The 16,701-nt window shown below is 36.4% G+C and overlaps 1 protein-coding gene across 1 annotated transcript in view; it reads right to left on the reverse strand.

Annotated features, from left to right (window-relative positions):
* Positions 1-7,018: 7,018 nt before the first annotated feature.
* LOC130071350 (zinc transporter ZIP11) overlaps positions 7,019-16,701 on the reverse strand; it is a 178,440-nt gene continuing 168,757 nt past the window's right edge. Inside the window, exons 8-10 of the mRNA XM_056236092.1 lie at positions 11,102-11,200; positions 8,610-8,768; positions 7,019-7,770 (exon numbers count right to left, since the gene is read on the reverse strand). Of these exons, the coding sequence (XP_056092067.1) occupies positions 7,692-7,770; positions 8,610-8,768; positions 11,102-11,200 (337 nt within the window). The 3' untranslated portion in view covers positions 7,019-7,691. The remainder of the gene's footprint in view (positions 7,771-8,609; positions 8,769-11,101; positions 11,201-16,701) is intronic.

Raw genomic sequence — 16,701 nt, forward strand, 5'->3', positions numbered from 1 at the left:
GTGCATCAGCTTTATTTAAAGATGAACTCAAAACTTCAAAAAACAAAACAAAACGAAAACCAGAGCCACGGGAACAGGACAACCAACTACATGTAACGCAAAGAACAAGACAGAACACCGGGTTTACATAGACAGAACTGAAGAGCAAATTAACTAATAATCAATCAGAAACTATAGAAACACACAGGCAGAGCCGGAGGAAGACAGAAGTGAACTAATAAACACAACACAGACAGACAGAGATCAAAACTGTGACAGCAGGAGTGAACCGATTACATGTGACCATCTTTCCGTCGAGGAAATACAGTTGACGCGTGTTTCATAAACCTAATTTATGTATTTTGCAAACAATCGTAAGTTCGTAAAAAAGAAACCGATCAAATCTCCCGCACGGTCTCAAAACTGTGTTCCTTTCCGCCATTGGCCAAACCCTCTAAAACCCTGACTAAAACACTCTGACATCATAGGTACCGCCCACCTCATTACATATTAAAGGTAAACAGAAACTTACATAAATACATATAAATTAATACAAAACATTTTCAGCAAAATTATTCACAGGCTCCTACAACATGTTTTAAGCCCTGTCTGAAGTAGCCATCTACTCTAAACAAAATATATCAATATGCAATTGTTCATTTATGTCTCAACAATGGATCATATATATATTATCTATATATCAAGTCCCACTCCTTTATTAATAGCACATCATGTTGTACCCATTCGACCGCAATAATGAGAAACAAAAAAACAGTGCAAGTGCTATCAGACTGCCAGCAGGTGGAGACAAACACACGTGTAGATCAGCCTGCACCGCAGATAATAACCAGCAGAGACCAGTACAGACCAGTACAGACCAGCAGAGACAATCAGGGACCAGCAGAGACCAGTACAGACCAGCAGAGACCAGCAGAGACAATCAGGGACCAGCAGAGACCAGTACAGACCAGTAGAGACCAGCAGAGACAATCAGGGACCAGCAGAGACCAGTACAGACCAGTAGAGACCAGCAGAGACAATCAGGGACCAGCAGAGACCAGAACAGACCAGTAGAGACCAGTAGAGACCAGTAGAGCTCACTGTGCAGTCCATCAGCTTGATCTACTGACCCACTCTTCAACTCTTTAACACTCTCTGATTACGCCAATCAAATGATTGATGCAGTTGCTACCAGCCAATCACTGGGCTCTATTTACTATCTCTCATTTCAGAATGTCATTTCAGACATGTCAACTGAAGGTATGCATTGTATATATATATATAAAATGAAAAAAAAAATCATTAAATACATGCATATTGTCACACTGTAAGTTGTCACCGTGCAAACTGTAATTTAACAGGGATAAAGGCAATTATTAAACGAAGAAAATTAAAAGAAGAAAAAATAAACAAAAGAGTAAATTACCTTACAAGAAAAGTTTGCAGTTATATTTTTTATATATTTTATTTTGGTTTGGTAAACCGATTCAAACTATGATATTAAGTCAATGAGAAAACACATTGATCGGAAGTTTTAACTCAGAGTTACTGATATTTAGCTCTTGTGGCAAACTAGCACACGCCGGACTTCAAATAAATCATTACAAATTACATGTTAAACATGAAGATTGGAGACATTTATAAATCTTAATAAGCAGTGCAAAAAAGATTTTTCACATGACACAGCTGATGAGTTATCAGTTTTTGCAGGTGCATCGCATCACTTCACACACACACACACACACACTTTCATCTGACGTGAAGAATCAAAGTCAAGGTGACTCTTTCTTCATCATATCCAGCAGTGTTCAGAATACTGTAGTTCTAACAGTGTGTTTCAGGAGTAATACTGACACAGCTCTTACCTTGGCGAAGCAGATCTTCTCCACTCATTTACAGTCCAATGATAGTCCATAAAGAGTCCCATTGTGTCATGACACGCTATCTCTCCTTCATATGAGCCTTCAAACTGTAACTCTCTCATTCAGATTTACCTTCAAAACATGTCAATATCAATCCATTCCCCGCGCGTCTTCAGAGAGATACATCATGACAGTCAATGTTATTCATGACTCGCGCGCGCTATAACGGCGTGTCTCATCCGTAAAACACTAAACACACTCAAATTAAACTTTGACAAGCATTTCGGCACGAGCAACATAGTCGTCGAAGAGCAAAGCCAGCATACATCCATGTTGCCTGGTGATACAGAGAGCTCCGCTGCGTCCAAAGTGAGAAGTTCAAGCTTCTGAAAGTTCCCAAACTCAACAAGTGCGCCCTTCATTCCACACGCTCGCACGCGCGCAGACTCAGACTCAGCACCAATGCATCATGGGATTTGTAGTTTTGTAGGATATTATTTTATATATGATAAGTAGCAATACATGAGGGGGGCCTATATCTTATTGATCTTGTTCATGGCACGGAATAAAAAAAATTAAAAAGTTAATTGTGACTTTTTATCTCATAATTGGTTTAGATATTATGTGGCGGAAAGTTTCCATTATATATATTATGAGCATTATAAACTTATTTCATTAAAAGAATATTTCTTAAAATGCAGTTAAACTCCACTCAATTATTTTATGTTGCTGAATGAAACTTAACTGTATTGATTAAAACCATTAAATTTAAAAACATTAACTCTACCCTCATTTTTTTTTAATCTGCTATAGCAAAAACACATAAAATAAAATTTCATTTCCTTCAAGCAAAGCATGCTGGGAACTAGAAATCTGAGAAAAACTAGAGTTCTGCTTTTAATCAGTTATTGAGTTCATGTAACTTTGTCTATTAAGTGCAATGAACTCATTTAATAAATCTGACTCGTAGGTTTGATGTATGGCAGTTTTGACCAATTCATATTAATTGAGAGACTACAAAAAAATTGAACAAATTAATTTGGTCACACTTTAGTTTTGGGTCCAATTCTCACTATTAACTATTGTATTAATGACGTTTGCCTCAATAAACTCCTAATTACTGCTTATTAACAGTAAGTTGTTAAGTTTAGGTATTAAGGGATGTAGAATATGATCATGCAGAATAAGGGATTAATATGTGCTTTAGAAGTACTAATAAACAGCCAATATAATATGCATGCTAATAAACAACTAGTTAATAGTGAGAATTGGACCCTACAATTAATTTAATTTAAAATGAATGTTTATGCTGCAGGACCATTAAAATTAATAGTATAACTAAAAAGAAAACAAAATTGTGATTACAGCATATAAAACCATCCAATTTCCCTTATACAAATATATATATTTGAACCCAAAAGGTTCAATAATTTCTATATTTAAACCCTATTCTTGACTCAAATTTAAAGAACCCTAAAAATATCCAATTATTGCATTATACTTTTGTTTTATGAGTTATTATTTTTTCTTTTCTTTTTTTTTCTTGTGATGAAGTATTTATGAGCCGTTTAATTCATAAAATGTAATTAAAAGAGAAAAAAAAATATTTTAAAAACAATGAATTAAAGCTAAATCCATAAAATGATGCCATGATTGGAACCCATAAAGTGTCCGCCGGAACCCTTTCCCTTTCGAGAAGCTTTTCTTCTAAGACTGTTGATGTCAAATGTCCATGTGAACTATTCAGTATATTCATAATAACTGCATATTTGGGATTTATTATATATTCAGATATTCTGTTTTGCTAGAATTATTTCCTTTATAACCCTTTATATTGAAATAAATATGAGTTCTAGTGCAGATGAGGTCTAGAGGGAAGATGTATTGAATAATGCACGCTCTCCCACACACACATACTTCGGGGTTGTGAGCTTGTCCAAGTTGCATTACTGCGTGACCGGGAGTCAGACTCTGAAACACAAAGACATTGTGAGCAGTCTCTCTGTTTAACCCCAACACATTCCTTCACACATGCCATACCAAACCACTTCAGTGGCACAGATCACGTGACTGAAGTTATCCAGCGAACTTTTCCAGGTTATGTGAAAAACACAAGAAAAGGCCTCTTTCTTCATTATTTAGGTCAGGGTTATGATGTGTGTCGTTTACTCAAAACAGAGCTTTACTGCAGTAAGTGGTCTCATTTACATGACAAACTCAGTCACTGGTCCATTTTAGAGGGTTATGCGTTTTGGTAATGCTTCCTTTTACAGTACAGTACTCACAGTGTACTTACAAAGTACTGGCTAATATAAGGTAAGTACATGGGTTAGGGGTAGGTTCAGGGTTAGTACCTAGTTATTACCCAGTAATTATAATCATTATAATAAGTACAAAGTAAGTACATGGGTAACAGGACTGTAAAAGGAAGCGTTACCTGTGTTTTTACATGTTCATCTTTCTTCAGTGTGTAATGTTGCTGTTTGAGCGTGAAAAAGCTTGCAAAGTTTCAAAGTCAAACAGTTCTTCTCTATATCAGTGTCAGTGTTTCTGAACTCCCTGAAACGCCTCCATCTTGAGTTTTCTTGAATGAACACGTCACAATATTCCTCATTTAAATAATTCATATGCAGAATAAAGGGGCGGGGCCTGGTTGAGTTAGTTAGTAGTGTGTTAAACTGGCCGTTATGGAAAGGGGCGGGACATTTCCCAAACACACTCGAAGCGCTCGACCAATCAGAGCACAGTGTGCTTTTCAGAAGGAGGGGCTTCATAGGGTGCGTTTCCCGAAAGCATCATTAGCCAACTATGGTCGCAAGTTCCATTGTCAGCAGTTCAACGAGTTTTTCACGAAACCATCGTTATAACGAACATTCGCAAACAGCATCGCAAACTTGTGTGTTTGTAACGACAGATCTCAACCTGTGGTTAGAAGCAGTTTCTAGTCTTCATGACTCAATAAATCCTGATCTTGAACAAAATTAGCAAGCTGACATTCAGTACAACCTGTGTCTTTTATTTAGAATACATACCAAGTAATTTACGTCCTAGTTTGTCAAGAGATTTAAAGCGTAATTTAAGACTGCGCATGTGCGAACGTGATAAGAACGAGTCTATGATTGAGTCTGGAAATAAAGCAAAATAACTGGAAAAAAAATGAGAAATATTCCTCAGATGCCATGTCTGTAATTTATAGCAAAATATCTAGCATTAATTCGATCTCAAAAAGATTAATTAAAAGAAAAGTTATTGACATCATTAACCAACGTGGTTGAACGACCACTTTGCGACATTACGGTTTCGGGAAACAGTCGTGACTAGCTATTTTGCTTTCTTCAACGATGCATCGTACTATTGTAGTGAAGCAGTGTGTTACGCTACGGCGCTGTACGGGAAACACACTCCAGAGCGTTCCTGACAGACTGGGAAGAGAGGAGCTGCAACAATAGAGAATATGGGGAAATAAAGCATGAAACCCTGTTTTAGTACAGCCTAAAAGCAAGTCTTTGCATAATAGGTCCTCTTTATTAATAATATCTGATTTAACTTTCCGGACAGAGTCAGTTTCGTTAAATACAATAACCAGCTCCAACTAAGTTCACGTGAGTTAAGATTCAAAACAGAGGTCTATTGATTCAACTAAAGACAGATGAAGGTCGGTCAGTCGCTCTCACTCCTATTCAACAATCAAATATTTGAACTAAGGCTTCTAATGTGATGAAGTATTGATTGCGAGCTTAGGCTTAATCTAAAAGTGTAGTCTCATCTGCGGCTGGAATCAAATCCATTGCAGTTCACGCCAAACAGAACAAGCTTTCTAGATTGCTGCCACAATTCAATGCCTGAGCCATATATATATGCAATGAGCTGTGTAAGAAGCTTACGAGGAGGACAAGCGTCTCCAGGTGGAGTCTGACATTCGATTTATTCGCCTGCCCTATAGAATAATCCAACAATGTGACGGATTAAGAAGTAAATGTGCATTATAAAACATACGCCACGAAACAGACTTTGCATAAACACACTCATGTTGTGGATGGACCACTTTGCAAGAGGAAACCACAAGAGTAACCGCTTGAACTTCAAGAGGAAAACATTGGCTTTCCTCCAGATGCTCTTCATAGTTAATATGCTGTTTTGACTAAAACACTTCCTTTTTCATCGCCACTTTCCACGAATATGAAAACTGGGTCTGGAGTAAATAGCAACCAGAACATGTTGAGATGTCATCCTCAGCGGTTAAAACGACAAATTATGTGTGCAGTTTTTATTTTCTATGGAGACTGCAATTTTTACAAACTTTTGGGACAGATTTGTGTGATTTCATCTAGCATTTTATAGCAATTCATATAAAAATAAAGACTTATACTTATAAACTTATATTTAAAAAGAAATCATCATTAGAGGATAGTTTGGGAGAAAATATTGGTTTATTGGTTGCTAATGAATTTATATTGCCCGTAAATTAAATAAATAATATTTGTGGGTTTTTTTCTTGTGTAACAGGGTAAAATTATTAAGTTTAAATTATTAAATTTAGATGTTAGATACAGTCAAAACCGTGCAATCCATGCATTTAAAAATGTATGTTCGATAAGAGTTTATCCTAAATGCAGCTATTACTCTTTTTAGAGCTTTTAGTTCGGCCTTTTATGAAAGATGATTAAAAACCATGTGCGCATATACAGGTGAAACTCGAAACATTAGAATATCGTGCAAAAGTTCATTTATTTCAGTAACTTAACTTAAAAGGTGAAACTAATATATTATATAGACTCATTACATGCAAAGTGAGATATTTCAAGCCTTTGTTTGTTATAATGTTGATGATTATGGATTACAGCTTATGAAAACCTTTTCACAATATTCTAATTTTGAATTTGGGGTTTTCATAAGCTGTAAGCGATAATCATCAACATTATAACAAATAAAGGCTTGAAATATCTCACTTTGCATGTAATGAGTCTATATAATATATTAGTTTCACCTTTTAAGTTGAATTACTGAAATAAATAAACTAATTTTTCGAGTTTCACCTGTATATAATATAAACAGAAGGAACCAGCTCAATAGGGCTGACATTACATTAAATACATTAAATCTCATGACATTAAAATGACATGATAGATGCAAACTATAATATGTGCAAGAAAGTGAACAAAACAACAGGAAAAAGGGGAATTAGACAATCAGTTTATTACTCTTTTCTCCTTATTTAAGCAATCAAATGAAAATATTCACTGTATTTCACAGTGTAGAACAAATGAAAAAAAAATAAACAGGTTGTACAGTGTAATTATTTTACATATTCATTCACACGTGTTGCATATTACCTTACTTGTGTTGCATATAATGTGTAATTATCAGCAATTGAAAAGAAAATGCCGTAAAATAAAACCCTTATTTAATTTCATAACTTGAAAGTGACTGGCTGACTGAAAAGACTAGCTAAAAAAACAATGCATTACTCAAGAAGGTTATGAACAGAGTTATCATTGCTTTTCGTTCAAATGAGTGCACATCGATACTGAGAACTTACGGTCCATATATTAATGATGGCAAGCTCTCATGTACACAGAAATACACACACACACACACACACCTGAACAACCCCTTAAGTCATTCATTCAAGTTTTAATCATTATTCAAGTTTTTGCAATTAAAGTTTTTTTGCCGTCTAAACAAATGTGGTCCGCGAGTCATTCATAAAACAAATAAAAATTACATAAAATACGTAGAAAAATATTCCATTGAATAGTAAACCTACAGTAAACTCCAGAAAAAGGCTGCTTTGGTCACTTTACTTCAGTGCAGTCGGGTGACATTCAAAGTTTCGACCAATGAAAAGGCTCAGCCAAGACCCACGTCCAATGACATCATCACGACGAAGCCAAGAATGGACGTCCACGAGGCCAGCTTACCGTTCCCACTGTAAGAGAAATACACACACACACACACACACAATTATAATTACATAATATATATATATATGTAAACATACTGTATTATTTTTTCACAAAAAAAGAAAAGAAAAAGTAGATTATAAACAAAAAAGGGCATTCAGTAAGTCTGTGTCAGAGCTATCAAAATAAAAGTCCCGCTTCAGAATCATATTGGCTAAATAGAAAAAGTCAATGTCAATAATAAAAAATGGCAAATGTCCACTGATATCCAAGCCTCTTTAAAGGAGCACTGTGTAATATTTAGGAGGATGAAATGCAATATCATATACATAACTATGTTTTCAGTGGTGTATAAAGACCTTACATAATGAACCGCTATGTATTTATCACCTTAGAAAGAGCCATTTCTATCTACAGTACACACACACACACCGTGGGTCTCCTTACATCGACATGTTTCTACGGTGGCCCTAAAGGGACAAACGCGTTTCGTGTTCTTTGTGTAAAGAAGCTGCTAAAGTCAGCGAATAAACACTGACACAATGATGAACACGTAACAATAATATTCGCAATAACATTGTTTTACTGAATAATCAAGTAAACCTAATTTCTTAATTTATCTTTGTAAAGAAGCTTAACGCTTCTTTATTGCTTAACGCTACTCTCTGCTGTCTCAGACGACGACATCACTTCCTGTCGGCCACCGTAACTTCTGTTGGGTGCAATTCACAAGCTCACCACTAGATACCGCTAAAAATCACACAGTGCGCCTTTAAGGCTTTTTTTAGAGGCCGTTTTTTTTTTCGTATGAACATCTGCAGACCTTCTCTTCCAGTAAACACTTTTACCGTGGTAAAACTTTTACCTGACTTGAGCTTCAGGAATGATGTCATCCACCACCACATACACCATGGCTCCTGCAGCGAAGGCGAGAGCGTAGGGTAGCAACGGCTCCGCCATCACCACGGCAACGGCCCCTAACAACCCCGCCAGAGGCTCCACCATCCCACTCAGCTGTCCGTACCTGAGACACAGACCGGCCCGTTACACTGCTCACCGACTCAATCTCAGAGATCAGAGAGGGCTGAGGACGTGTTAGGAATACTTTAAGACTATCAGACCTTAAGAAATGTTTGTGATTGTGGCATTGTGTCAAAACTAAGAGAGCTGCAGCTTCCTTCTAGACAGCATCCTAACTAGCGGCCAACCAACATATCGCCAATTCAGATATATTGGCTGACATTGGGAGTTTTTTTTAAATTATTTTTAAGTTTGGCTGATAAGTATGGAAGCTTGTTTCCGCCACAGAATGAAAAATAAGAAGGTAAGGTAATTGCGTAATTGTGACTTTTTATCTCACAATTCTGACTTTTTTCTCACAATTGCGAGATATAAAGTCAGAATTGATTGATATAAAGTTGCAATTGCATGTTATAAAGTCAGAATTGCGAGATATAAAGTCAGAATTGCGAGATATAAAGTCAGAATTGATTGATATAAAGTCAGAATTGCGAGATATAAAGTCAGAATTGATTTATATAAAGTCAGAATTGATTGATATAAAGTCAGAATTGCGAGATATAAAGTCAGAATTGATTGATATAAAGTCAGAATTGCGAGATATAAAGTCAGAATTGATTGATATAAAGTCAGAATTGCGAGATATAAAGTTAGAATTGATTGATATAAAGTCAGAATTGCGTGATATAAAGTCAGAATTGATTGATATAAAGTCAGAATTGATTGATATAAAGTCAGAATTGCGAGATATAAAGTCAGAATTGATTTATATAAAGTCAGAATTGATTGATATAAAGTCAGAATTGCGAGATATAAAGTCAGAATTGATTGATATAAAGTCAGAATTGCGAGATATAAAGTCAGAATTGATTGATATAAAGTCAGAATTGCGAGATATAAAGTCAGAATTGATTTATATAAAGTCAGAATTGCGTGATATAAAGTCAGAATTGATTGATATAAAGTCAGAATTGCGAGATATAAAGTTAGAATTGATTGATATAAAGTCAGAATTGCGAGATATAAAGTCAGAATTGATTGATATAAAGTCAGAATTGATTGATATAAAGTCAGAATTGCGAGATATAAAGTCAGAATTGATTGATATAAAGTTGCAATTGCGTGATATAAAGTCAGAATTGATTGATATAAAGTCAGAATTGCGAGATATAAAGTCAGAATTGATTGATATAAAGTTGCAATTGCGTGATATAAAGTCAGAATTGCGAGATATAAAGTCAGAATTGATTGATATAAAGTTGCAATTGCAGGATATAAAGTCAGAATTGCGTGACAAAGTCGCAATTGCGTGATATAAAGTCAGAATTGTGAGATATAAACTATTCTGAGGGGAAAAAAATATTATTTTTTTCCTTAGAATTAACTCTCAATTGCAAGTTTATATCTCACAATTCTGAGAAAAGATCTCAGAATTTCGAGATATAAACTCGAAATTATGTTATAAAGTCAGAATTGTGAGATAAAAAGTCTCAATTCTGTATTTTTTTCTCGCAATTGCGACTTTATTTCTCATAATTGCGACTTTATATCTCACAATTCTGACTTCATATCTCGCAATTCTGACTTCATATCTCGCAATTGTGAGATAAAAAGTTGCAATTATTTATTTATTTATTTTAATCAGTGTCGGAAACAAGCTTACATAGATAAGTGCCAGTCTGGCCTTGTTATCATTTTTTTTATTTTGTTCTGTTTGGCCAATAAGTGTCAGTTTGCCCTTTTTTAATTTAAATTTTTTTTTTTTTTTTTTTTCTGTTTGGCCATTTGGCCACTTATTGGCCGATAAGTGTCAGTTTAGCCTTTTTTATGTTATTTTCTTTCCTTGTTTTTTTTTTCTTTCTTCTCTGTTTGGCCAATAAGTATCAGTTTGGCCTTTTATAATTATTATTATTATTTTCTGTTTGGCCGATAAGTGTCAGTTTCGCCTTTTTATTTATTTATTACTTTTTTTTTTTTTGGCCGATAAGAGTTAGTTTGGCCTTTTTTAGTTTTAATTTTCTTTTTTTTCTTCTGTTTGATTGATAAGTGTCAGTTTAGCCTTTTTAATATATATTTTTGAAATAATGTAATTCTGTTTAGACGATAAGTGTGAGTTTGGCCTTTTTCAAATAAAACTTTTTTTTTTGCTGTTTGTCCGATAAGTGTGAGTTTGGCGTTTGCATTCTGGTATGGCCTATTCTGCAAATGTTGGTCCAACTGAAGGTGTCTAAATAGTTTGGAGCAGCCTTTGCATTATAATCATGTATGCCTGGTGTCCAGGTAACGGTAGGCATCTCACTGGGTTCTGGATGTGAACGTGTATTTGTCTTGACTCACCAAAAGGATCTCCATGTGGACACCCCAGAACCGCGCAATGGGAGACTCACTGCAAGGCCTTCTGGGAAATTCTGAATGCCAATGCCAATAGCCAGATTTCTGAAAGAAACAGACATTATCACTACATCAGTTCTCAACCGATCTGGTGTTGCATTGCAGCAAACTGTTCCAAGTGGTTCTGACACTCTGTAACTTCTCAGCTCTCTTAACTTCACACATTATCTCAGCGAGAGTTTCACAGCGGAGAGTGTGCCAGGGCTGAGACTCGACTGTTGACTAAAGCTCTCCGCCTCAGTCAGATCAAGGCTTTCTGAAGTGCAACATTTGGGTGTGCCGTACCACAAGAACTCCAGAAAAAACGGGTTATGGATGGGGCATGAACTACATCTGGAATCACACTGTTGTGTTTGGATAATCCTTTAAGAAACTTTCTCGCAAACCCGTGAGACGAGCCTTTAAGGCTTCAAATTAATACATTTGAAAATGCGGTTTTCATTTCAAAATACTCTTTGTCCACACTAGTGTTTTCCAAAATTAAATATCAGAATGCTTAAATCATCTTACTGCACATGTGTAAAATGTAAAAACTTGTCAGCTAACTCTAGCTATTAGTAGATTAGGGTTAGTTGTAAGGGTTCAAGGGTAGTAGAATAAGTTGACATGTAGTTGCAAAGTTACTTATATCAACTAAAGTGTTAGTTGTTTACCTCAAGTTGTTTCCAACCTGTATGAGTTTCTTTCTTCTGCTGAACACAAAAGAAGATATTTTGAAGAATGTCGGTAACTAAACATCTGATGGACCCCATTGACTTCCCTAGTAGAAAAAATATATATATACTATGGAAGTCAATGGGGTCCATCAACTGTCCGGTTACCGACATTCTTCAAAATATCTTCTTTTGTGTTCAGCAGAAGAAAGAAATTCATACAGGTTGGAAACAACTTGAGGGTGAGTAAATTATGACAGAATTATCATTGTGAAGTGAACTAATCCTTTGTGCAGACGGATTATCGATGCAGATTGATCGGTTTTGCTAATTAATCGGCACTGATAACTGAATGCTGGAATAATCGGTTATTGGAAAAAAATCCATAGCGATAGTTTTTCCGGGTTGGTCTGTTACTGGAGCGGCTGAGAAGAGTCTTCTGTCATTAAAGTACGAGAGCGCCCTCTAGAGGCGAAACCCATCACTGACACTCGTGGAGTTTGTTTTGACACGTGAGGCTGAGAGCGGGACACTTCAGATGCAGATTTACACTACAGTACATGCTTTCATATCATTTTAAAGTAATTAATTTGTTGACTAGATGACACATTAGTGGAGAACAGCGGTGTGTTTGCGGTCGAGGTTGAGAGGGCACTAACATTAGTAACTCGAGCGGTTAAAACAATGTGACAAAAACACAATTGTTACCCTCTGTTTGCATTACTTTATATCCAGCTGGTCACTTTTATGCATTAGTTATGTATCGAAGTTGCATATTTAAAGCTAGAGACATGAGAAAGCACACTGTGTTATCATGCAGACGACAGAAACAAAAGCATTCGATTTCAGTGTTTTCTTTTATCGTCACTGTTTTACATACCGGTATTTTGTATTTTTATTGGCTAACCGTCAAGTGTTCTAAAATAGAATCAAATAAAGTGTGATAGTATATACACTCACCGGCCACTTTATTAGGTACCCCATGCTAGTAACGGGTTGGACCCCCTTTTGCCTTCAGAACTGCCTCAATTCTTCGTGGCATAGATTCAACAAGGTGCTGGAAGCATTCCTCAGGGAGTTTGGTCCATATTGACATGATGGCATCACACAGTTGCCGCAGATTTGTCGGCTGCACATCCATGATGCGAATCTCCCTTTCCACCACATCCCAAAGATGCTCTATTGGGTTGAGATCTGGTGACTGTGGAGGCCATTTTAGTACAGTGAACTCATTGTCATGTTCAAGAAACCAATTTGAAATGATTAGAGTTTTGTGACATGGTGGAAGTAGCCATCAGAGGATGGGTACATGGTGGCCATAAAGGGATGGACATGGTCAGAAACAATGCTCAGGTAGGCCGTGGCATTTAAACGATGCCCAATTGGCACTAAGGGGCCTAAAGTGTGCCAAGAAAACATCCCCCACACCATTACACCACCACCACCAGCCTGCACAGTGGTAACAAGGCATGATGGTTCCATGTTCTCATTCTGTTTACGCCAAATTCTGACTCTAACATCTGAATGTCTCAACAGAAATCGAGACTCATCAGACCAGGCAACATTTTTCCAGTCTTCAACTGTTCAATTTTGGTGAGCTCTTGCAAATTGTAGCCTCTTTTTCCTATTTGTAGTGGAGATGAGTGGTACCCGGTGGAGTCTTCTGCTGTTGTAGCCCATCCGCCTCAAGGTTGTGCGTGTTGTGGCTTCATAAATGCTTTGCTGCATACCTCGGTTGTAACGAGTGGTTATTTCAGTCACTGTTGCCCTTCTATCAGCTCGAACCAGTCTGGCCATTCTCCTCTGACCTCTGGCATCAACAAGGCATTTCCGCCCACAGAACTGCCGCTCACTGGATGTTTTTTCTTTTTCGGACCATTCTCTGTAAACCCTAGAGATGGTTGTGCGTGAAAATCCCAGTAGATTAGCAGTTTCTGAAATACTCAGACCAGCCCTTCTGGCACCAACAATCATGCCACGTTCAAAGTCACTCAAATCACCTTTCTTCCCCATACTGATGCTCGGTTTGAACTGCAGGAGATTGTCTTGACCATGTCTACATGCCTAAATGCACTGAGTTGCCGCCATGTGATTGGCTGCTTAGAAATTAAGTGTTAACGAGCAGTTGGACAGGTGTACCTAATAAAGTGGCCGGTGAGTGTATATAGAATATGCATATGTGTCTAATTTCAATGGTGTGTGTGTTTGAATTTTTTTTTAAATATAAAGAGTCTATTTGTAACATTAACTAAGATTAATAAAAGTATTGTTCATTTCAACATTTACTAATACTTTTTTACATTTTAAAGTTGCATCTCTTAACATTAGTTAATGCACTATGAACTAACATGAATGATCAAGGTATAATTAATGTATTAATATTTTTATATTTAAAAAGTACAGTACATTGTCATGGTTCAGCACTATTTGATGTGTTATGTTTGATTTCATTCAGTATCATTTAAAAAAAAAAAATCAGTTGATTAATCAGGTATCGGCCAGCATGGTCCAACCTAGTTATCGTTATCGGTAAAACCGTTATTACTAATAATAATAACTAATTACTAATAATATAATGACTGCTAGTTGCACTATCGAGATAAATTGTTACCAGTAACTTAACTTAATATGACCATATGTATACAGTAGCTACAATATGCATCACATGACATGCATCAAACATGCAATTTCAAATGCAAATGTAGCCAAAAGTTCTGATTCATAAATGTACTTACAGTTATGTATTAAGTATGCATTTGGTAGATGCTTTTATTTACATCAATAAAAGTCCTTGCACACCGAGTCCGAAATTCTCGTCCGAAATTTTCACACGTTAAAAAATAAATACGACCTCACATTGTGTCAATCACGTTTACACACTGCCTCCGAAACTTTCGTCTGTCATAAAAAAAAATTCAGATCGGGTTCGATTTTCTTGGCATCAGCAGCGAGTATTTTGAGAGGTGTTTTGACAATTCAGAGCCACTGAATTTTTAAGATGACGAATACAAAAAACGCATTTTAATAAATAATTTCGGATTCAGTGTGAAAGGAACCAATCCGATCTCACGGCGATTCGGTCGAATTTTACGAGGTGGCTAATTCGTACAAATTCATACAACCTCAATCGTACGAAATCGATTTTTGCTAAATCGAACATATTTTACGAGTTGCCCAATTCGTATGAATTCGTACGAATGACCCTTGACCCCGCCTCTAAACCTACACATCACTGGGGTTCAGACAAATCGTACGAATTCATACGAATTAACCACCTTTTACTCACTTGTACGAATTGGTCGTGAGATAGCATTGAAGGACCTTAACATCATATTTGAGCTAAACAACACGAGAATGCATTAACATACAAGGAGAACATTGTGTCCTATAACCAGATTATATCCGGGTTAATGTAAACGGGTTTACTCAAACGCGTGTTAGATCAACAACAGCGCTGGAGGATGACTTCGGTAAGTTCTCTCTGGAGAGTTGTGTGAAGTCAGTGGGAGTGTGTTTCTCTGAGGGTGGTCTGATAAGCAGCTCTGTTTGTTGGCCTAGACTTCTCCACATCGTAATGGAAGTTCCCGGAACCGAAGCAAGAAAAGCTGCTCTGTTTTGAGTTCCCCTCTTCACCAGCCCAACACTCCTTCACTGCCTTCTTCCATCTCTCCTGCTGGCACGAGCTCAAGCTTCGGCCCCAGAGAAGTCAGATTAATGACAGCTAGTCACGGAAAGGCTTACAGCACCCGTATGATGAAGGAGAGTTTGAGGGAGACCGAACGCACCCGACAGAACGGATGCTGATTCAAACCCAGAACATTCTGGCTGTGCTTTCCAACATAATGCACTTGAATGAGGACTAGGACAGTCAAGTATTATTAAACTGGTCCAAATGCTCTTCTTCCAAGTTGAATGCTTTTTTATCTGTTCCTCCAACACAATCTCATAGCAATTCATAACTATTTTACATTTTGGCAATGAATTCATATGAATCCGTATATGATCTGCTTACGCAACAGTGACGGTTAGTTCAAAGGTTGACCTTTATGAGTATTTTTATTTTTCTAAAAATCTTACATTTTTCTATAATGTTCGAGATTTTGAGGAAGACAAGTGAAAGAAAGAGAATGGATTCAAAATGCTGATCCAAACTCATATGTTTTTATTCCTTCCATGCAACACAAAATGTGATTTTTTGAAGAAAACTGACTGACACGGCTGATCTAAATGCATATACACATATCCCCTCGTACTTTTTGGGTGTTGGTCAAAAATAAAAATAAAAATAAAAAATTATTTTATTACTATTATTTAGTTTGATAATATTTGTATTTAATATTTTGTATTTGTAGGGGATTTTATGCCACTAAATTATATTTATATAATCCATTTATTCACTTTTTAAGCATGGACTTGAAAATTAAATTCACAACTTAAACTCATAAATCTTAAATGTTTTGTTGAGATATAATAAAAAATAATAAAAAAAAAAAAAAAAAATGCAAGCATTAACTAAATCCACAAATTCAAGCCTTTATTTCTTTATGAGAAATACAAGTTCAGTCAAGTGTGCACGCTTTGACTGGTAGTGCAGATTTTCATTAAACATTAAGAGGTTGAATATTTTATTTAAAAATGAAACATGCATGAATGAATAGTTCACGAGAAGATCATCTATAAGATGCGTTTAGAAAATAAACGGGGTGAATTTCCATTTGATGGAAGAGGAAGGGAAATGAAGAAAGGATGAGACAGGAGACGTTGTGGTGTGGCATAATGAAAGACTGAGGAAAAAGGTTTTGGAGAAGGGCGAAGTGAACTCGTTCACACAGTGTGGAAACAACAGCCCTTCTCAGCGTTTCAGAAACATGTTTTCCCATCCCCAGGAATTCT

The sequence above is a fragment of the Rhinichthys klamathensis genome, unplaced genomic scaffold (assembly GCF_029890125.1).
Source record: "Rhinichthys klamathensis goyatoka isolate OS25496 unplaced genomic scaffold, OSU_Roscu_1.1 h1tg000438l_1, whole genome shotgun sequence".
NCBI lineage: Eukaryota > Metazoa > Chordata > Actinopteri > Cypriniformes > Leuciscidae > Rhinichthys > Rhinichthys klamathensis.